Source organism: Leptidea sinapis, chromosome 1 (genome assembly GCF_905404315.1).
Source record: "Leptidea sinapis chromosome 1, ilLepSina1.1, whole genome shotgun sequence".
Taxonomy (NCBI): domain Eukaryota; kingdom Metazoa; phylum Arthropoda; class Insecta; order Lepidoptera; family Pieridae; genus Leptidea; species Leptidea sinapis.
The window spans coordinates 19,018,731-19,043,152 of record NC_066265.1 but is presented as its reverse complement, the minus strand read 5'-3'; the positions used below and the strand labels follow the sequence as shown (position 1 = coordinate 19,043,152).

At 41.0% G+C, this 24,422-nt stretch overlaps 1 protein-coding gene across 1 annotated transcript in view; it reads left to right on the top strand.

The window, feature by feature from the left end:
* The window catches only part of LOC126970310 (rho GTPase-activating protein 39), a 44,146-nt gene that overhangs the window by 7,354 nt on the left and 12,370 nt on the right, over nt 1-24,422 (top strand). Inside the window, exons 6-17 of the mRNA XM_050816154.1 lie at nt 5,691-5,811; nt 6,792-6,876; nt 7,263-7,372; nt 8,301-8,399; nt 9,612-9,742; nt 9,885-10,040; nt 10,860-11,014; nt 14,509-14,622; nt 15,390-15,539; nt 17,075-17,358; nt 20,491-20,691; nt 24,188-24,393. Of these exons, the coding sequence (XP_050672111.1) occupies nt 5,691-5,811; nt 6,792-6,876; nt 7,263-7,372; nt 8,301-8,399; nt 9,612-9,742; nt 9,885-10,040; nt 10,860-11,014; nt 14,509-14,622; nt 15,390-15,539; nt 17,075-17,358; nt 20,491-20,691; nt 24,188-24,393 (1,812 nt within the window). The remainder of the gene's footprint in view (nt 1-5,690; nt 5,812-6,791; nt 6,877-7,262; nt 7,373-8,300; nt 8,400-9,611; nt 9,743-9,884; nt 10,041-10,859; nt 11,015-14,508; nt 14,623-15,389; nt 15,540-17,074; nt 17,359-20,490; nt 20,692-24,187; nt 24,394-24,422) is intronic.

The window sequence follows — 24,422 nt, the reverse complement described above, 5'->3', positions numbered from 1 at the left end:
TAATTCTTTGGTAGTTTGGTACGAATCGGATTCTACCATCGCATTCAATCCATTATTATTTACCTTAGTGACTGATCTTCCTCGGGGTTCATTCGTCAAGTCGAAGTTTCGTCTATAAAGACAATTAAACACGAAGTGCGTTCACGAGCCGTACCCTTCCCCAAACACCACAGTATTGACATTGCGGTGAGGTGGGTCTGCCTAAGTAAAAATTGAAATTTAGTTTAGTATGTAACGTGCAGTCATTTAACATAAGTTTGAAATAGTAGTAATAACAGTATGGCGATTGGCCACGAAGGCATATAATCCGGCTAAGTTTGAAAGCGAACAGTTGCTTATATCGTAGTGGATTTCGGCTATCTCCTTTTTTTTACAAGATTAGCGGTCATCTGTCAATCTGTCAATGACTGCACGTTTCATACAATCGAGTGAATCGCTTTTTTTCTTAGATAATTTCGCTAGCCTGGTATCCATGTTTACATTCAGTAAAATTTAAAAAAATACATATTTTAAATTTAGAATGTCAAGTGAAAAATGTTTGACTTTGAATCTTGCACCAAGCATGTTTAATTTTAATTCAAAGTAGCCAGTACGCCAAAACGGCATTTGATACTTAGCCCCCTATTGTATTGAAATTTTAAAAGAAATCAGAACATTATCAATAGTACACTAGTTTCTGTATTATGATATTATGTACTCGAAATACAATCGGAGGATTGTGTCGGTGTTGCAACACTCGTTCCTGAACACGTGGCCAACGTTGAGCGCGCCGTGGCTCTGCTCGACTATCTCTAATGTTGTTTAATGGGCTATGATAATTTTTATTGAAGGCAACTTTGTTGATTACTTTCCTCACGCTATTTTTTTATTCTATTTAAATATATAAAAATGAATTGCTTTTCGTTAGGCTGGATCATTTTGGCTAATTTTGGGCTTGAATTATTTGTGGATGTCCAGAGAAGGTTTAAAAAGGTGAATAAATATGAAAATGCTGGGAATTAAATAAAAAACAACAATTTCGTTTTTCCTTTGATGGGTCCACCGTCGTCAAGAAATCAAATTGAAATAATAGTTTGTATAAATGTATAAATAAACTCATTATAATTTTTATATCTTTCCAACTTTCTCAGGTGGTAAAATATAAACTTAATTTTAGCTCAAATAAAATTTCAAATCAATTTTTTTATGAAGCATGAATCTTAAGTTTTGTCATAAGAAATAAAGATTTTTACAAGTACTACGTTAAAGCTTATTCATGTGTGTACGCGGACGAAGTCGCGGGTATCAGCTAGTAAATAATAAATGTTAAGTTTTGAATTCAGCCGTTGTTAAGCATTTTACTAAACAACTGACTATATCGAGCATGCTTCTATAGTATTGTATAATAAGTACCACATCAGTCTATTGTGTGTGTGTATGTACTAGTATATAGTATGTACAACTCCATCGTACCATTATTATTACTATCTGGACGACCGAGCCTTGTTCGGATTTTTAAGCATGTACAAAACATATGTGGAAGCTTGTAATTAGCATTTATTAATCTATTTGTTGTGTCAAATTTGTAAAAAGGGCTGTAAGTTTCCCAAAAAAAAATTTAATTGAAAATTCCCAAAAAAAATTGAAAAGAGCGCAGAAAAAAGAATGCTGGGAGAGTTTCTTGCGCCGCTTCTTCTCTCTCAGAGCGCCATTTGTTTCCGAAGCGGTAGTAGTATCTAGTAGTATAAGAAATGACATCAAAAAGAATTCTAAAGGAATCAATTTTGAGAAAATAAATGCCTTTTATGCCTTTTTATGCCTTTTAATAGTAATAGGACATCTGGATTCGAACTGGGGTCTTCTGCTTTCCGGATCACCCAATGTCCCATCTGATCTTATACAGTCTTGTATATATATAATGGCGAAATATACCTTTGTATTCTAATGTTATTGTAGCTGTTTCTCATTAAAACACGGATAACTCTACATTTTTTAAAATTAAAATTAAAAGATCGATTTTTCGCCCCCGAAACTAACTGTATACTAAATTTTACGAGAATCGTTGGAGACGTTTCCGAGATTCAAATAATATATATACAAGATTTGCTCGTTTGAAGAGTTAGGCGCATTATCTGTATAAATGTATAAATGAATATAATAAATAAAAATTGCTGTTCGTTAGTCTCGCTAAAACCCGAGAACGGCTGGACCTTTTTGGCTAAGTCCAGGGAAGGTTTAAAAGGTGAATAAATATGAAAGTGTTCGGAATGAAATAAAAACAACAATTTTGTTTTTCCTTTGATGTGTCCCCGATTTTTTTTTTGTATGGACATATTTTCTATGAGAGAATTTATTGACGCACGCACGGTTTGACAGTTCTGCTGTTAAACAATTTCATTACAACAACAGGCAGCATATTTTACGAAATAATTCTTGATGTTATGATATATTATTGACAAATTCATTATTTTATTTTATTTATTATATACAGAACAACGTCTGTCGGGTCAACTAGTTATTGATATAATGTTATCAAGTGACAATGTGACTTAAAATATATTTAAACCACGTTGGGTCGCAACTATAGCTCTTTCACACCTGAGTAATTACGGTAACGGTGGCAGGTGCATCCATTCTACGCCGGAACCGCACCTCGTTATGTTAATCAGCACCCGAGGTCATTTAATTCATTCATTTCTATACTCATTGGCTATATTATAGACTTCAGCACCTGTTGTATTTTTTTTAAAGGAAACCAACGGTGTTGCGCACATTGCACTGGCTAACTTTTTTTTTTATGAAAATACGGGACGAGACGAGCAGGACGTACAGCTGATGGTAATGGATACGCCCTGCCCATTACAATGCAGTGCTGCCCAGGATTCTTAAAAACCCCAAAAATTCTGAGTGGCACTACAACTGCGCTCGTCACCTTGAGATATAAGATGTTAGGTCTCATTTGCCCAGTAATTTCACTAGCTACGGCGCGCTTCAGACCGAAACACAGTAATGCTAACACATTACTGCTTCACGGCAGAAATAGGCGCCGTTGTGGTACCCATAATCTAGCCGGCATCCTGTGCAAAGGAGCCTCCCACTGGTAACTTTGCAGGTCCAATGTCTAATAATCTATACTTGTATTATTACGAGGTTAAGTTTGTGAAGTTGTAGGAAGTAATCTCTGGATCTACTGAACCGATTTTGAAAATTCTGTTGCAATAGAAATCCACATTATTTGTGAGTGTCAAATGCTATATTAACCCGAAAAATGAATAGACTTTCGTGGTTCGAAATAAATAAAATTTTATTCATCTTATTACAAATACAATAAAAAAATAACCGTAGTAGACTTAAACCAGCAAGGATAAATTTCGCATCGAGTGGTGGTAGTTTCATGTCGATACGATCAGTGGTTTATACGTGAAAGAGCCTCAAACAAAGACCATTTTCATTATATATATATATAGTACTAGTTGACCCGACAGACGTCGTTCTGTATATAATAAATAAAATAATGGTTTTTATGAATTTGTCAATAATATATCATAACATCAAGAATTATTTCGTAAAATATGCTCCCTGTTGTTGTAATGAAATTGTTTCACAACAGAACTGTCAAACCGCGCGTCAATAAATTCTCTCATAGAAAATATGTCCATACAAAACAAATATCGGACGACGGGGGACACATCAAAGGAAGAACAAAATTGTTGTTTTTATTTAATTCCGAACACTTTCATATTTATTCACCTTTAAAACCTTCCCTGGAGTTCCACAAATAATTCAAGACCAAAATTAGCCAAATCGGTCCAGCCGTTCTCAAGTTTTAGCGAGACTAACGAACAGCAATTCATTTTTATATATAAGTATAGATTATTTCTCTGACACGACATGACATCCTGACAACAGATTTGTCTAGGATTTGATTTGTCTAAGATCAGTGTTTTGCTGAGATCTGCGAACCGCATCATGAGATGAACAATAATATTAAGGCACACGATATTGTGAAATTGCTTTTAAGTTATAACACATAATATTTTTAGATGGATCGAATTACAAGTACAATTGTCTATCAGTGCCATTACAATTGGTTATTTAATAAATCACAAAGCCAAGTGCCAATTACAAAACTATCTTGAATAACACCCAAATGCGTTGTTACTCTGTTCAATAGTTGTCAACTTTCGTTTGGCTGCGGGTCGACGTAACGCATTGCATTTTCGTGCGGTAATTAAACACGACGGTGTAATATCATGTTTCTATATTAGGCAGGCGTGTTGCGTGTCTTAAATCTCTGCTTCACTTAACTTACGAATTTGATTTTAGAAAACTCTGCATACTCGTTGATGCCGCTTATTATAAAATAGATTTTCCCTGCAATCAGTTATTACGAAAAAAAAATATACTGTAGGTGGCTGTTGTAAGTTTAGTTTTTTTTTTAATTTATTTAAATTTTTACATGTGGTTGATTTTATTTAATTATCATGATTTATTTAATAATCAATCTTATTGTAATCAATATGTTGGTCTCAGTGAGTTATACATCTTTGTGCCGTTTGGTGTCGAGACACTTGGCCCGTAGGGCCCAGAGGCGCGGAGAATGTTCAAAATGCTATCTTCGCGCCTCAATAAGGCTACTGGAAACCCAAGCGCTGGCAGCTATTTCGGTCAACGGATCAGCCTTGCTATCCAACGCGGTAATGCTGCCAGTATTCTTGTTACGCTTCCACGTAATGATAGTTTTAATTTTATGTAGTCGTAGTATTGTAAATATAGTTATAAGATTTGTTTTGTTTTAATAATAAATATTAATCTTATTGTTAAATTGCAATAATCTATTAAAATATGAAATAGAGACAGTCAACTGACAACACCAATATGACGTTGTCAGTTGACCACGAATACAGGCTTTCAAGTTGTAGCATCGGTACGGTGTGGTCGATTAAAATGTTTTAAATTCTATTATTACAGTAATTTGTTACTAAATACGTTTTTTAATAGTTATAAGGTTTGATTTCAAAACAACAGTGCTAATAATATGTTGTACTGCTGTCAACATTAATAGTCTATATTTTTGGTCACCTTCTTTAAACCAAGGAGGCGGTTTTTGAGGGCCGAGCGCTGGAATGCAAAAAGTGCAGGTCGATTTTGGCTTTAACACAATTATAAGTACTTATTATAATATAATAAGTATTTATTTTGGGTCTATGTGACAGTTAATCTTGACCACTTCACTCTGAATTCCATCGCTCAAAATTCAAAGGCTCACCTTTATATGAAGTCCTATAACCGATGTGTTGTAGGACTTCATACGTTCATAAAATATATAAGGGATTTGAGATACAGATTGTATATTTCAACACAATCTAGCCGAACGAAAGCCAGTTAAAGGCCTTTCTTCTCTTCACTCTTTCTTTCGTCATCGCTCGTCTTAAGTGCATTACACGATGTTTGCTTAAAGCCGAACGGTTAATTATAGATATTTCGCCGTCTGGTTTTTTTTATGGAAGAGGAGGACAAACGAGCGTACTGTTCGCCTGGTGTTAAGTGATCACCGCTCACATTCTCTTGCAATACTAGAGCAATCACAGGAGCGTTGCCGGCCGTTTGTTCTCTAACATTCTGTCGAATTTGGGGGCTATTTGTCTGCTTATGGCTACTACAGGAAAAATGGTAAAAAATTGGTGATTGAGGGAAATTGTGTTGTACAGAAACAGCGGCGAGAGTCGTCGCACGCGGTTGAGCGAGGACGGCGCGGTGGTGTGTCGCCACACAGACTCAGGCCGCTCCTCCGACAGCAGCATCAGCAGTGCACAGCAGAGGAGGAAGCAGGTGACGTAAATGGGGTCGTCTCTTCGTCTGGTGGGATGGGGGTAAGAGTTCAGGCATGAAAGACAGTTAGATTCTTCTCAGGCCTGAGCTAAATCTTTACGAATTGGTGATTGAATTTGACGTTCAATAATTGAATTTTAATGCAATGGATTGAACTACACATACAATATTAAATATTATAAACACACTAGCTGACCCAGCAAACGTCAAATTAATAAAAAAAAAATGAAAAAACAATTTTTGGGCTATGAAAATTTGATGTTGGCTGATTCTCAGACCTTTCCGATATGCACACAAATATCACAAAAATATCGCTTAATACGTTTCGGAGGAGTTTGGTGACAAACACGAGAATTTGACATATTAGATTTTCATCGTTTTTAGTGGACCAGAAGCTTACCAAAAAAAATAGCTCCTTAACTGTACCCCTTTTAGAGCCCCGACAAGAGCACCGTGATAGTCCCCCATGTTGTACAATACTCAACAGTGTACCTGAAAGAACTTTCAAGGTGTGTTCTTATTAAAATACATAAGTATTGCCATTATTTAAGTAGTATGTCATTATCTCATCCATAATTTAAAAATAATTGTGGATATTTTTTTTAAATGAAAATAAGGGGTTAATTGATGTTATAAATACATTGTTGATATTATGAATATATTGAATGAAAAAATATATACATATTATTATTTTTTTATGAAGATAAGACACGAAACGAGCAATTGATATGCCTTGCCCTAAAGTTCGGAGCGGCACTACAATTACGCTCGTCACCTTGAGATATAAGATGTTAAGTCTCATTTGCCCAATAATTTCACTAGCTGCGGCGCCCTTCAGAACGAAACACAGTAATGCTTACACATTACTGCTTCACGCCAGAAATATTCATCGGAGATAGGATATTGTGTATTCTGTGGACATATTATGTTATAGTAGGTATGTATGTTTCAATATTCATTTTTTTTTAAATATTTTTTAGGAGCTCAGTGCAGCGTGCAACCCACCAATATGCACGCCCCAGTTGAAGAAGAGAAGCAGCGTCCAACCAACTCAGACACATGAGAGTGAGTATTTTTTTTTTAATGAAAATAAGGGACGAGACGAGCCGGACGTTCTGATGGTAATTGATACGCCCTGCCCATTACAATGCAGTGCCGCTCAGGATACTTGAAGAACCCCCAAAATTCGGAGCGGCACTACAACTGTCGTCACCTCATTTGCCCAGTAATTTAACTAGCTGCGGCGCCCTTTAGATCGAAACACAGTAATGCTTACACATTACTGCTTCACGGCAGAAAGAGGCGCCGTTGTGGTACCCATAATCTATCCGGCATCCTGTGCAGAGGAGCCTCCCACTGGTAGCCCAGTCGTCCGTAAATTGTGGAGCGAAAAAAATTTTCTATAAGTTACTATACATTCGTTCAATATGCTAATGATATAACTTTCACAGGCCTCAACCGGAGCGGTAGCTTCATATCGCCGCGGAAAGATGCCTCGGACGATTCCATGCACGAGAAGTACTTCAAGTCTGTCGAGAGCACGCCCTTGACGAGGCGGAAGGTGAATACGTATTACAGATTGAAACCTTAGATTATATAAACGTCATATAGACTGTGACAGCTGTGAACACGTCGAAAAAATTGAGGTTGACGGTTAATCTCTATTTTGAGTAATGAACGCATAATAACACAAATTGACATACAAATCGCGAGTGTAACGTAGCATGTCACGCACACTAATGTAATAATCCTGGCCTGTATTCATCGATTGTCTAGCAGCAAGAGGCTCTATCTAGAATTATCTTTATTTTTTTTTATATTAGGTTTAATAAACGGGATACACTCTAAAACAAAAACAGTAAAATACTTTAACATATAGGGCACACTTTAACATATATAGCATATAGGGGCGAGTGCCACCTTCTGGAAGTGAACACAGCATGCTTTTAAATGTGTTCTAGATTTTATACAATAATAAGAAATCTTAATAATAATAATAATATTGACACACTTTTTACACAAATTATCTTGCCCTAAGTTAAGATTATATAGCCTGTGTTATGGGTTACAAGACAATCATATATTTAATGCAATATACTTACTTAAACATACATAAATTCATATAAACATACATAAATACATAAAAAAAACTTTAATTTAAAATTTTTAATTTTATTTATATAAAACTAAAAACAATAACTTAAGGTATAGAATTCAACCTTTTTTTATTTATGGTTTATGTGGATGATGCAGCTACTGTACTCAGTAACTTTTGTGTTAATTTACTTTTACTGATTTGACTTACTTGTGTAACGTGGCATTGACTATTTGACGTTTGAGTATGTTTGTTGCATCATTTCACATTATATTGTAATTGAAATGTAAATATTGATATAAAAGAGTGGCAATGAGTTTCTTGCTACATCCGTGACCTACATGAATAAAGTGATTTTGATTTGATTTGATTTAAACGGTATGTTGTTCGGCAGCTGAAGCAGCCGTCGGGCGGCGGGTCGTCATGTGAGTCGGCGTCCCCTCAGAGCCCCAGCAGCCCGCTGCAGAAACCGCAGCCGACGCCCTTCCTGCAGGTCTGTACTGCACGACCGCATATCTGACCATAATCATCAGCTGGAAGACGTCCACTGCTGGACAAAGGCCTCCCCCAAAGATTTACACGATGATCGGTCCTGCGCTGCCCTCATCCAACGTATTCCGGCGATCTTGACCAGATCGTCGGTCCATCTTGTGGGGGGCCTACCAACACTGCGTCTTCCGGTACGTGGTCGCCATTCGAGGACTTTACTGCCCCAACAGCGATCTGTCCGTCGAACTATGTGCCCTACCCAGTGCCACTTCAGTTTCTAAACATTTGGGCTATCGGCGACTTAGGTTCTCTTTCGGATCTCCTCATTTCTGATTCGTTCTCGCAGGGAAACTCCGAGCATAGCCCTCTCCATTGCCCATAATCTTAATGTATATAAATCCGGTGTCCTGATGTTTGTTTCCAGTGAACTCTTAAACTAATGAACGGATTTTAATGGGGCAAATAATTACTTCATGGTTTGCAGTTTAGTCCAATTTGAAAGATAGGATAGGTTTTATTTCGTTTTGGGACCCATAATTATTTTTATTTCAAATATTTGTTTTATATAGACATACTATGAGATGAGAGATTTTATTTCTGCACTAAATTTCATAATAACAACAGGACCATATTTTACGAAATAACTCTTGATGTTATGAAATGTTATTGACAAATTCATAAAAAAAAACAGTATTTTATTTATTATTTACTGAACGTCTGTCGGGTCAGCTAGTTCGATTCAATTCAAAGTCAAAGTTAATGTGCGGAAAATTTATATTAAATGATGAGCCAAAAGAGCTTCATTTATACATGGACTAGTAAAAAAAGAAGGACTCCCCGCCGTGATATTAGCAAGTGAAGCACCTTTATGCTAGTGTGTGTGAGGTAACGGGGTATAACAGTTACACAATTTTTTCTCCCTTAAATAATCATATATCCACAAATACTTTTATGTTATTGTTTTTACACTTTTTCACAACGCACGACGGCATTTTTAAAATATTTTATTGCGACGCAAACTGATCTGTCACAGACGATGACAATTCTCATAATGGCGGCCTATCGGCCTGTAGTAGTGTGTGTGCGTGGGGTATGTATTTACACGTTAATCGGCATGTTTTGGTGCTACACTGTTATGTAAGGTGACATGGAGTCCTTATTTTTTTACTAATCCGTGCATTTACATATATAATAAGAGTTGTATGTTTGGTGACAGACGTCGGCTGCTCGACCCTCGCTGGTGTCTTCCATCTCGCTGGCCACGGAGGCAGCCAGCACACGCCACATGCTGTCCCTGGAGCGACCGCACCACCTGTCCCGACACTCGCGCGAGCGGTACTCTGACAGGTTGGATCAACTTCTTCTTCATCTTCGTTACACTCTTGGCAGAGCGGTCGTGGTCATCACGAAGTTGTAGTATAGGCTATGCCTAGTTTGGGGCAAGATAATTTGTGTAAAAGTGTGTGAATATTGAATATTATTGTTCCAGACATCTAGACAAGGATCGTCTGGCGGAAATCGACCGGATAGAGCGGTACCCGGAGAAGCAGGCCGTGTACAGCGTGGACAAACCGTTCCGACAGACGAGCCTCGACCTTCGGCACAACGTGGCCTCTAACTGGCACCAGCCCAGGGAATATACCAGGTTATTAATTTGTATAAGTCGTAAGAGACATTTGATTCTTTAAAATTATGAGTTGAATATCGCGCGTGTTAGAGATCGGTCTCTTAAGTTGTAACAATACTAGCCGTATTAGTTAGAATTACGTTAAAAGTTGAAAAATCCCAAGGCAATACGAGTTCATGTTCTACCAGAGATATATTTAGTTATCACCGATGCGCTAAGTGTGGAGGAATGCTACACATCACATAGGTGGTTAGAATGATAGCATCTTCCCTGTTGTTTCTCAACGTAGTGTATGTACATAGGCACTTAAGGGAGTTCGCTAGAAACTGTCATAACCATAATATTAACACCAGGAATAGACATACATTGGCTACTAATCGGCTAAGTCGGGTTGGTAAGTCTTTTGTGGGCTGATGTATATGATTTTACAATAAGATCCCAGAAAATATTAAAAACAAAAGTATTTAGATATTCAAAAGAATTATTAAAAAACGTTTGTGTGGTAAAGGCTACTATAACATAAATGACTTCCTTAATGATACCTCAGATTGGAAATAGAGCGACCGCCCTCGGGCTATTAAACAATAAGTTTAATTATACGATATTGCTTTGTAAACACATTTTTTATGAAAAAAAAAAAATGCCCGCTGAGTTGTTGCGCCCGTTCTTCTCAGGTCTGTGGCGTTATTTTTGGAATGGGTGGTAGTTTTTGACTTTCAATAAGTGATGTCACATCCTATTTTGAATTAAAATATTTCTATTATTTTTTAAAAAGGCTGTCAAAAAGACTTCGTCTGTGTTCAATGTGATATGTTTAACAATAATTGTTGTTTGTAGACGACAACAGGCAGAGCCGGAGCGAATTACGTCGAGCAAGACGTCCGTGTCGTCAGGCAGTAGCAAGCACCGCGCGCCGCACGAAGCCGCTCTCGTGGCCGCACAGCACGCCACGAGGCTGGCTGGGGCCAACGACGCGGACAACGTGGCAGCGGGTGGGTTTGTTGATGATTTAGATGTTAGTGGGGGCAACGGGAAAGTTAAAGCTGACGGACATCACACTACGGCCCCAATACTAACAGGTAAAGAGATGTCACCGGCTTTGTAGGAGGAAGATGCTCTTAGAAAATCCTCATAGGTACTAATATATATATTCACTACGTGACCCGTTTAAACGTAAATAAACGTTTTTAGCCCCATTTTATAGCCTAAGTTACTCCTTATTATATAAGCTATCTGCCAATAAAAGTCCCGTCAAAATCAGTTCAGCCATTTTTTTTTATGGAATAGGAGGACAAACGAGCATACGGGTCACCTGTTGTTAAGTGATCACCGCCGCCCACTATCTCTTGCAACACCAGAGGAATCACAGGAGCGTTGCCGGCCTTTAAGAAAGGTGTACGCGCTTTTTTTGAAGGTACCCATGTCGTATCGTCCCTGAAACACCACACAAGGAAGCTCATTCCACAGCTTTGTAGTACGTGGAAGAAAGCTCCTAGAAAACCGCACTGTGGAGGACCGCCACACATCCAGATGGTGAGGATGATATCCTAACTTGTGGCGTGTCGTGCGAAGGTGGAATTCGGCGGCAGGAATCAGGTTAAACAGCTCTTCGGAACACTCCCCGTGATAAATGCGGTAGAAGACACACAATGAAGCGACGTCTCTACGCAACGCCAAGTGATCCAGCCGTTCACAGAGCACTGGGTCCCCAACAATTCGAGCTGCTCTGCGTTGCACGCGGTCAAATGGATCGCTCGAGATTTCGGGACCCAGTATTCCGATACTAGGCGCGGCTTTAAGAGGAGTGTTCTCGAAGAGCGGTGATACGACAAATGGGTTTTTTTTTGTGGTAAACGCGCAAACTTGAGTCTTCTGGGGGTTAAATTGGACAAGGTTCAATTTTCCCCATTCTCGATAGAAGACACAAGTTTCTCCCGGCATTGGTCGACGATTTCCCGAGAGAGACCTGCATGGCCAGTGTATACGGCATCACCAGTGCTATCGTCTGCATAGCAATGAATGTTGGAGGTGTCCAACATATCATTGATATGCAGAAGAAACAGCGTGGGAGACAGCACACAGCCTTGGGGCACTCCAGCATTCACGAGCTTCAGGTTCGAGCAATATCCGTCGACAACGACCTGTATGCTGCGCCCAGTGAGGAAGCTGGAGGTCCACTTGCACAAGCTCTCGGGAAGCCCAAATGATGAAAGTTTGGAGAGGAGCGCCTTGTGCCATACACGATCAAAGGCCTTCACTATATCCAGGCTAACTGCCAGGCCTTCCCCCTTGCTTTCAATAGCCGCTGCCCATCTATGTGTTAGGTATACCAGAAGATCACCTGCCGACCGACCATGGCGAAACCCGTATTGTCGGTCGTTGATCAACTGGTGACCCTCTAGATATACCAAGAGCGGACGGCTAATTATGCTCTCCATGATTTTGGAGAGCAGGGAGGTAATAGCAATAGGCCTGTAGTTTGCCGGATCCGAACTGTCTACTTTTTTTTGGATCGGATGGACAAGGGCTGACTTCCATGAGTCAGGGACTACGCCTTTGGAATAAGAGTGCCGGAATAAACGCGTTAGCACCGGCGTCAACACAGGGGCACACGTTCTAAGCACGATTGGAGAAATGCCATCCGGCCCGCTCGACTTCCTGACGTCCAACGAAAACAGAGCTCGCCTAACAGTTTTCTGTCTGAACTGAACTTCAGGCATAGAGCTCTGACACCGCGGGATGGTCGGCGGTGTTTTTCCGTTGTCGTCAAGAGTCGAGTTGGAGGCGAAAAGAGTGCACAAGAGATCGGCTTTCTCTTTTGCCGTATGGGCCAGGGTGTCATTCCTCATGTGCAACGGCGGCATGGACGGCTGGCTGAAGTTACCAAGAGCAGCTTTCGACAACGACCAGAACTTGCGTGTTCCGGTCGGGTAACTGGAAAGCTGCTCGCCGATTTTGACGACGTGTTTTGACTTTGCACGGGCGATTTGCCGCTTAAAAAATCTGGAGGCACGGTTGTATTTCCTCTTAAGAACTATGCAGTTCGGATCCTTTGTGCCCAGCGCCGCAACCCAAGTTCGATACGCCTGTTTTTTGCAGTCAGATGCTGCTTTGCATCGAACCAGGGCTGTGATCTGCCACCGATGGGTACTACAGAGTTTGGTATAAAAATATCCATACCCTGTAGTATCACATCGGCTACTGCAACGGCGCAGGCACTAGGATCATCCGAAGGGAAACAAACCCTGCCCCAAGGGTAAGATGCAAAAAAGGAACGCATCCTATCCCAATCTGCTGACTTGTAGTGCCAAACGCGGCGGGTCGCTGGTGGTCTGGGACGTTGGCGTCGGATAGGCACTACACTCCTGACCAGGCAATGGTCGGACGTTCCGAGAGGAGCGTCGACAAAGACCTGGTAACCATCGGGATGTGTAGTCAGCAGAAGATCCAATAAGGACGGCATGTGGCTATCCACATCCGGGAGCCGCGTTGGCGACTCAACCAATTGGGACAGACCATACGCCAATGCAAAATTATGCACAGATCGCCCTGCGTAGTCTGTGGTACGTGATCCAAGCCATTCGGCATTGTGCCCGTTGAAATCACCCAAGACTATGATTTCAGCGGAGGGGATCTGTGCAAGTACGTCGTCAATTGCCGCTTGAACGCAGCCCATGAGATGATCGGTTTCTGCGTTACCACTATGGGACCTGTAGACACACGCATAGATGCGGACGCGGTCCACTAAATCTACGCGGAGCCAGAGAGTGGACAGGTCCCTACCCTCAAAATTGCCGAGACGGCGACAGCAGATATCCTCCCTAACGTACACACATACCCCGGCATGAGGCAAAAAATTGTGCTCAATTTTGTACCCGGGGTACGTTAAATATGACGTATCGCTAGGTCGAGATATCTGCGTCTCAGTAAGGAAACACAAGGCTGGCTGCGCCGTCTCAAGGTGGTGGTGGACGGCGTTTAAATTGGAGTGAATTCCCCTGATATTGCAAAAGTCCACGTTGAGTGTGGAGCGGGGTGCCGTGGTGATACTGCCTCGTTTGTCCTTGGTCATGCGCGGTTCTGTGCCCTCCCCAGAATACGAAGGGCAGCCCGGGCTAGAGTGCCCGGGGAAGGATTCTCCAACTCTGGTAGAGCCGGTACCTTCCTGGGGTAAAATCTTTTTTAGTACCGCTGTCATTTTCGGGTGGAAGGGGGTGGGGTTTGGCCACCGGTCCTCGACACTAGTTCACTATTTCAGAGATTAGCCGGAACAAACAGACACACAGACAGACAAAAAATGTAAAAAAAATATTTTGGTGTATGTACCGTGTAAATATTCATAAAAATGTAGTAAAAAACTGTTATTTCAATATTACAAACAGACACTCCAATTTTATTTATATGTATAGATTATGTATCACGTATTATTCAGTAAATTTTCCTCTTGATTTTATTTTTATACTAAATAGAATTTTGTGTTTTCCAGTCAACTATAAACTGAAGAGTATAAACCTTGAGCCCTCCTTGACAGAACCGAATGTACAGAGACACAATCAAAGATTGGAACGGACGGCGCCGCGGGATAGAACTAAATCAAGACGTAAGTTTATTTAAAAAAAAATATCTGTATAACATTGTGTATCTAACATGTGAAGTCTTATATATATACAAAATATATTTGTACCCAAATTTATGAACGATGCGGGACTCGAACCCGTGACCCGGGTTCCATCCGAACACCCTTACCAACTAAGCCAAAAATTCGAGTGACGCATGGATCGTAAATCCTTTTATGTCTTCTTCAACTCTGAGGTTGTGGCTCCAACACTACAAGTTACAGATCTTAAACAATTAGAGAAAACTTGTTGAATCCAGTCAAATGGCTAAATCTGATAGTATTGTGCACCAAACCAGATGGAGTAAAAACCGATTATCATATTTCACCGATAATACATATTTGTATAAAGTCAAGCATGACACATGGACGGCATTGATATAATTTACTAGTGAGAGTCTTCCGGCTTCGTTTAGCCGGCTTCCTTTGCACAGGAAGCCGGCTAGATTATGGGTACCACAACGGCGCCTATCTATCTGTCTGCCGTGAAGCGTAAATATGACTATATTTCGGTCTGAAAGGCGCCATAGCTAGTGAAATTACTGGGCAAATGAGACTTAACATCTTATGTCTCAAGGTGATGATTACAATTGTTTTGCCGCTCCGAATTTATGGGTTTTTCAAGAATCCTGAGCGGCACTACATTGTAATGAGTATGATATGAGCGTATTGTATGAATTACCATCAGCTGACCGTCCTGCTCGTCTCATCCCTTTATTTTCTAAAATATATAAAAATTTGAATGATTATAGGCCACAAGCGACCCGTTGAACCCGAGGAGCTTGAAGACGAATGCGAGGATGAGGATGGTGGCTCCCCGCTCTACTGCAACTGGGACCTGCGTGGCATGCAGCATCTGCTACCGCTGCAGGACTACATCATTCAGCAGGCCAAGATCTCCAGTCAGTATCCCACTTGTATACAACCTCCTGCGGTGCTATTCTCATTATCAAAGTCGTTAAACACTAAGTTCCGATCCAATCCACGTCATTTGAACGACATGAACACGACATTTCAATAATTTAAAAGTCCTTTAGTAAGTAAAAATATATAGAAAGTACATTACTTGACACAGTCAAAAGGCATAAAAGGCGTTTATGTTCTCAAAATTGATTCCTTTAGAATTCTTTTTGATGTCGTTTCTAATATACTAGATACTACTACCGTTTCGGAAACAAATGGCGCTCTGAGAGAGAAGAAGGGGCGCAAGAAACTTTACCAGCATTCTTTTTTTTTGCGCTCTTTTTAATAAAAATATACAATATTGTACTGTCGTTGCTGTTGCTCTAAAATAATCATAATCTAGTCCTAGGCTGTCCTATCACTTAGATATTTATTTCTTTAATTTTTTCTTTGAGCGACTGTATATAACCAAGCTGATATATAGCACGAACAGATTTCTTTTGCAGAGAAAACACTATATCAATGTCAGCAACATGACCCCATAGTAATATACCGTACGTTATGATGCTGTGAAAATAACTGAAGTACATTAATGTAGTGGTCGCAACATTCGTGTACTCTCTAATTTTTCTAACGGAATCTAATAAAGAAACAACAGTCTTAAATTTAATACATTTTAACGGCGACATTGCTTATAGAAACGATGTGGTCTATGATTATGTTTTAACATCGGATATTTTAGTATGTACCTTTGAACGAGAAGCTCGCACGAAGATACCAAAGTTACCAATATTGTTCCACGTTCCATTGTTGGATATCTATGCTCTATTATATGATGTTTTAAATTAAGTTACTTGATCTTGTCATCATACGATTTCCTTAAATCGGAACGTAATTTCATCAAAATCGGAACTGAACAGTCAATTTGTGTTACAAGAATACCAGATTTAACTTTTTGATATAAGGTCGCTTCGATCCTATTGTCGTTTTGCTACGAAAATAGGCCTACAGTGTTTGCGAACTTCAAATTGCTACAAATCCCGAACCATCTTTGCGCATTCAGGTTACCACAGAAATATGATAGCTGTGTGCATCTGTAACACAGTTTGCGCGATCTGGGTGTGTTTCACTGATATCCAGAAGGGTTTTCGTTTTCTTAATTTATTAATAAAGGCAAATTTAAATATGATATAAAAATATTCAATTTTTCAACCTTTGCATTTCTCATAGAAATATTCAATATTTATTTCTAAAGCTAATTCGATATAACAAACATTAAAAGTTAATAGGATGTACGTGTGTATACAGAAGTACAGATTTATATTAATTAAAATTGATTGGTTGCTGTGGCTTAAATATATTATCTCTCTGCTATACGTTTACCTTTTTTTCGGTATTCAAACGGGTTGCGGTTTAATTCCTACCTTGATTCACAGTAAATTTGCAGTTTTAATGATAACCGTCAACTGAATCTTCGCCCGTTATTATCTGACTTAAAGATACACCATTATTATTTTATTACACTTAATTATAGGTCGCGGTCGCTACGTGCACGGTTCGGATTCGGAGAACGAATCGAACTCTTCGCGGTCCCGGTCCGGCTCGGAGTCTCGGTCGCTGTCGGGCCACGAGCCCGACAACGAGTCGTCGGACGGCGGCGCGCGCACGCCCGACGACGACGACGGCTCGGGCGTGTACCTGCCGCACGCGTACGCGACGCGGCCGCCCGACGTCGAGTACGTGAACCACGGCGTGTCCTACTACAACACGTTCGTGGGCTTCGAGCGGGACCGACAGCCATCGCCGAGTATTCACAGGGTGAGACTGATCATTTTATCGTCACAAACTATTGGTAATTGTTCGTTCTTATATGGCCTAATTCCCATATGAACAATTTGATTATTTGTGTCAAAATCCTTCACATGTGGCTTTAGTGTTTATGGAGGATTGGAAGAAATAGACAAAGATTAATCGATATGATATCGGACTGTTAGTTAAGCGGTAACGCCGGTACGGTAATTATCAACAGTTGCATACAATACTTTATCTACACGCAGAATATGAATCCTCTAAAAGATTCTGAAACAGTTAGCTTATTGCTAACATTACAACAGCCAGTCCTAATAGTAACTTAATATCATCCATTACTAATTATATACAAATACACACATACACTTACACACACTCACGCCTTGTTCCCGTCGGGGTAGGCAGAGACAATAGAATGCCATTTTCTTCTATCCTTACAAACCTCACGCGCTTCCTCTACATTCATTACTCTTTTCATACATGCTCGCCGGTTGCGGGTGCTTCGGACCTCTCCTTTTCTCAAAACGTCCCCAATTTGGTCGACGAATGTTTTACGAGGTCTCCCGCGACCGACTTGCCCACACACACTTGCCTTATATATTTGATGCGTCATTATTTCTTCACTCATTCGCTCCACGTGTCCAAACCATTTCAGCATTCCTTTTTCAGTCCTTGTCACAACATCCTCTTTTAAACAACAGCGCGCTCGTATTACCGCATTCGGAATTCTATCAGTCAGTCTTACCCCACACATACTACGCAGTGATCGCATCTCAAGTGCGTTGACTCTGCTTTTATACTTCTTCTGCCATACCCAACTCTCACTTCCATACATTAACGTGGCGACAAGCACTCCATTATGTACAGCCATTCGCGCTTCTATTGGCACAGTCTGACCGTTTATAAAGGCATGCAGCGCTCCATTCACACAATTTCCCGCAGTCACTTTCCTTTCAATATCATCTTCATATCTTCCGTCTCTTGTAAACATGCTACCCAAATATACGAATTCTGTAACTTGTTCTACCCTTTCATCTTCAATCGTGATCACTCAGTCAACCTTTCATCCTTCTCAAATACCATCACTTTCGTCTTTCTTGCATTTACTTTCAAACCTCTATCTTTAAAGCTCCCGTTGAAGCAGTCCATCATTTGTTGCAACTCATTTACCGATGATAAAAAAATGACTTGATCATCGGCGTACAAGAGGCATTTAACACACAACCCTTCCATATTGATTCCACATTGCATTTCTCTCACATCATTCATGCATCTATCCATGAATAGGTTGAACAACCAAGGCGACGCTACACAACCTTGTCTGACACCTTTGGAGATATCAAACCAGCCCGTATAGGCACCATTAATACGAACACAGGCTTGAGATTCCCTGTACAGAGATTTCAGAGCCCTTATCAGAAAATTGTCCACCCCATAAATAGATAAGACCTTCCATAATTCCTTTCTATTCACCCTATCATATGCCTTTTCCAAGTCTATAAACGCGCAATATACTTTCTGGTTTTTTGCCAGACATTTTTCAGTTATGCAGCGTAAGGAAAAGACTTGATCCGTACATCCTATTCCCTTCCGAAATCCCGCTTGCACATCCCATACCTTGTCATTAGTCACATTCATTACTCTTTCAATCAATATTATGGTATACACTTTTCCAACAACACTAAGAAGGCTGATCCCGCGATAATTTTGACATCCTGCTGCGAACCTTCGCCTTCATAAATTAGGACAATCACTGCCTTCGTCCAATCGTCTGGAACTTGGCCCTGTTTCCAACATAAATTAAATAGGCGATGCACCAGGCTCACTATTAGTCCATCGCCAGCCTTCAACATTTCAGTCGTCACTCGATCATACCCAGCAGACTTTCCTGACCTCATACCTCTTAACGCTTTCATAATTTCATCCAAACCAATTTCATCACTCGGGTCCACAAACATACCTATTATCTCTTCTTGCTCTTTTTCACTTACATCTGTCTCGAATAAGCTCTCAAAATATTTCTTCCAGCACTCTAGTATCATACTTTCTTCATGTATGACCTCACCTCGTTCATTCCTAATCAGGTTCATAGATGAATTTATATTTTTTCCCCGCGCTTCTTTCACGAGTTTCCAAAACAGTTTTATATTATCTCGGAAAATTGCGCCGAATTGTTCCTTATATTTCACCGTTTTCTCATTCCTTTTCTTCTCTATACATTCTTTAACTTTCGCTTTCACGCATCTATATTTTTCCTTGATTTCTTTAACATTATCTTCATTCATACCGCCACTCACTCTATTTGTTGCTTCTATTGCCAAGACATCCCACCAGTCCGCATTTTGGTATTTCTTTTACTCACACCGCATACATCTTCAGCACATTTAATAATGTTGGTTTTAAAAACCGACCATACATCATTCACACTTTCTTCCTTAACATCACTTCAGCTTTTTTCTAGTCGTTCACTCAATTGCTTTTTATACATCTCTTTTACTCGCTGATCTTTCAATCTTTCCACTTTTATACGTTCTAATTCAGTAGTTGACCCTTTTGATCTGTGCCGCCAGCGTATATACAAATAAACTAAGTATTAATGAAATAATTATTTATTTTAGTTGTAATTTACATTGTAGCGTTTAAAATATCTGGCGGTGTGCTGTTAAAACCTGAATCGCTTATTTTTTGTAAACAAAACAATAAAAATATCGAAGAAAAATGGCGGTGATTCAAATAACCTACTTTTTTTTCCGGCGCGCGACTTTCCGGTAGTATGGAACGCGCGTAAACAAAAATGTTCTTTTTTTCATAATATTCATACAGATACCACGCATCGAGCAATAAGAATGTGGTTGTCTGTTGAATCTCTTACCACATGAAGGGATCGAAAAAAAAAACAAAGGTGTATTGTTATGAAATTCAGTACAACATTACAACACTCGTTTGGATGATGTAATGGTAATTAGGACATTGGGTGTTTTAATGTTGGCAATAAGGTAACTGTTTTAGAATCTTTAATGGAGGATTTAAAGCATGGGTGTAGATAAACATAGTGAAAATGCCGGCAACGCACGTATGATACCTATGGTGTTGTTTCGTTTGTACTCCTATATCATATAAAGTGCTATCATATACCGGCAGACATCGTCGGTGGGCGGGGCCGGCGAGGGGGCGGAGGGTGGGCCGCTGTACAGCCCGGTGCGCTCGCACGCGCCACTCGCGCCGCGGCCGCACGTGCATGCGCCGTCGTTCCCGCACATGCCGCCCGCGCCGCCCGAGCAGGATATCGAGATATTCGCCAAGGACAACCTCAACTTCAACAAGGGAATATTCAGGAGAAAGGTTCGTTAATAATCAAAGTTCAGTTACTTGTAAAAACTTTCCTTAAAGCCTTGCCTAATATCGGAATTCTGGGTCTCGAAATCTCGAGTGATTGCCAATTACGTTGTCATCTGAAGGGCAAAGCCAAATTGGCTTCGATGAAGCTGGGCGTCATAAATAAAGCCCTGTGCTTCCCCGGGGCGTATAAAGAATAGGGTAGTCCCAGGCCCATGGGTGTGGTAAGAGGCGACTACGAGCTTTTCGAAAGTGGGAGAGTCACGCTGCCGTCTTATGACGTCAGCACAATCGGGCCAGAATCGTCCGGGGTACTTACCACACTCGAACAGAATACCGGCGTGAAAAATATGAGAGCGGTCCTACAAAAGATATTACCCCAGGAGGGTACCGGCTCTACCAGAGCCGGAGAATCCCTCAGCTGCCCCTCGTATTCTGGAGAGGGCACAGTACCGCGCCACATTTTACAAGACAAACAGGGCAGCAACACCACGCCACCCCGCTCCACGCTTAATGTGGACTTTTGTAACATCATCAACTCCAATTTCAACGCCGTCCACCACCACCTTGAGACGGCCCAACCGGCCTTTTTATTCCTTACGGACACGCAGATATCTCGACTGTATATGTGTATGTTAGGGAAGATAATTGCAATCGTCGTCTCGGCAATTTTGAGGGTAGGGACCTGTATACTCTCTGGCTCCGCGTATATTTAGAGGACCGCATCCGCATCCATGCGTGTGTCTACAGATCCCATAGTGGTAACGCAGAAACGGATCACCTCATGGGCTGCGTTCAAGCGGCATTTGATGACGTGCTAGCACAGATCTCCTCCGCTGAAATCGTAGTATTGGGTGATTTCAACGGGCACAATGCCGAATGGCTTCGATCACGTACCACAGACTACGCAGGGCGATCTGTGCATAATTTTGCATTGGCGTATGGTCTGTCTTAATTAGTTGAGTCGCCAACGCGGCTCCCGGATGTGGATAGCCACATGCCGTCCTTATTAGACGCCCCTCTCGGAACGTTCGATCATTGCCTGGTCAGGAGTATAGTGCCTATCCGACGCCAACGTCGCAGACCACCAGAGACCCGCCGTGTTTGGCACTACAAGTCTACAAGTCAGCAGATTGGGATAGGATGCATTCCTTTCAACATCCTACCTTTGGGGCAAAGTTTGTTTCCCTTCGGATGATACTAGTGCCTGCGCCGTTGCAGTTGCAGATGTGATACTGCAGGGCATGGATATTTTTATACCAAGCTCTGTAGTACCGATCGGTGGCAGATCACAGCCCTGGTTCGATGCGTTAGTTAAAGCAGCATCTGACTGCAAAAAACAGGCGTATCGAACTTGGGTTGCGGCGCTGGGCTCAATCGATCCGAACTGCTAAGTTCTGAAGAGGAAATATAACCGTACCTCCAGATTTTTTAAGCGGCAAATCGCCCATGCCAAATCGAAGCACATCGTCTAAATTGGTGAGCAGCTTTCCAGTTACCCGACCGGAACACGCAAGTTCTGGTCGTTGTCGAAAGCTGCTCTTGGTAACTTCAACCAGCCGTCCACGCCGCCGTTGCACATGAGGAATGACACCCAAAGGAGGCAAAAGAGAAAGCCGATCTCCTGTGCACTCTTTTCGCCTCCAACTCGACTCTTGACGACAACAGAAAAACACCGCCGACCATCCCGCGGTGTCAGAGCTCCATGCCTGAAGTACAGTTCAGACAGAAAACTGTTCGGCGAGCTCTGTTGTCGTTGGACGTCAGGAAGTCGAGCGGGCCGGATGGCATTTCTCCAATCGTGGTTAGAACGTGTGCCCCTGAGTTGACGCCGGTGCTAACGCGTTTATTCCGGCACTCTTATTCAAAAGGCGTAGTCCCTGACTCATAGAAGTCAGCCCTTGTCCATCCGATCCAAAAAATGGAGACAGTTCGGATCCGGCAAACTACAGGCCTATTGCTATTACCTCCCTGCTCTCTAAAATCATGGAGAACATAATTGACCGCCAGCTCTTGGTATACCTTAAGGGTCACCAGTTGATCAACGACCGGCAGCCACCGGTCGGTAGACTGGCGATCTTCTGGCATACCTAACACATAGATGGGCGGCGGCTATTGAAAGCAAGGGGAAGGCCTGGCAGTTGCCCTGGATATTGCGAAGGCCTTTGATCGTGTATGGCACAAGGCGCTCCTCTCAAAACTTCATCATTTGGGCTTCCCGAGAGCTTATGCAAGTGGACCTCTAGCTTCCTCACTGGGCGGAGCATACAGGTCGTTGTCGACGGTTATTGCTCGAATCCCAAGCCCGTGAACGCTGGAGTGCCCCAAGGCTGTGTTCTATCTCCCACGCTGTATCTGCATATCAATGATATGTTGGACACCTCCAACATTCATTGCTATGCAGACGACAGCACTGGTGATGCCGTATACACGGGCCATGCAGGTCTCTCTCGGGAAATCGCTGACCAGTGCCGGGAGAAACTTGTGTCTTCTATCGAGTCCTCTCTGGAGAAGGTCGCGGAATGGGGTAAATTGAACCTTGTACAATTTAACCCCCAGAAGACTCAAGGTTGCTAGACTAGCTCCACTAAAAAAACTCCATCCAGAAGTTTAAAGTGAAGATATCGTTACAGATAAATGTAAAAAATGCCATGCAACCAAAATAGACTGAGTGAAAAAAAATACAATATACATATAATTAATAAATAGATTCAAAAGGGTGGTCCTATCTATTTTTATAAATTTATTTATGGAGTGGTTTTCCTTTTTGCACCCTATTTACTGTAACTCTTGATAATACCTTAGATAATTTATACGTCTACATAGACTGTGAGAGCTGTTAACACTTCGAAAGATATAGCGGCGAACTGTTAGCCTTAATTTTCAGCAACGCACGCATACACACCAAAAAAGTAACTAACGTATTGCAAGTGTTAGATGCAGCTGTCATGTACATTAAAGTAATAAATCTGGCCTTTTGTCATGCGTTGCCTAATAGCAATAGAGCCCTATTTAGATGTTTAAATTATCTAAGTAGTTTCCGTTGCAGGCCAATAATGTTGTAGATTTCTATTTTGGAGAACATTTTTTTAGTTTATATTCATAGATTTTTAAGCTTTAAGCGTTTTAATAATTTAAAATGTGTCTTTTTTTTCTAGAATTGTATGAAAGTTACTAAAAATGTTATGTTTCTCTGTTAGATGTAGTCTGTATGAAAGTAACCCCGTACATGATATGTTGATGTTTACATGAGAAATAATATGAGGGAGAATCTACTCTGTCTGTCTCTCTTATATTTATATAAATATAAAAAACTGATGTAGTTTTACCTCTAAGGGTTTATTTCTCGATATAAATTTATGTATAATATTTTAATTTATTTCGAATAGTTACTTATTGTTGGATGGCACTGTACAAATCTTTGGGCTGGTAAAAGAATGATACTAAAATTAAAATCTATTTGATGTGGTGCATCAAATAACATAAAGTGTATACATATCAGGCGTCAGTTCGTGACATGCTGTCGTGGACGTCTTCGTCGATTAGCGCGCCGATGGTGGGCGCTGACTGGGACAAAGGCCACAAGAAGGCGGCCATCGACCTGTTCCGGCTGGTGCAGATCTACATGGGCGACCGCAAGGCCAGACCGGGCATGACGCTCAACTCTGTGGCGCAAGATATCTTGCACGCAACCTTTACTAATGAAAAGTAAGTACTGCCTGTGGCTTATTATAATA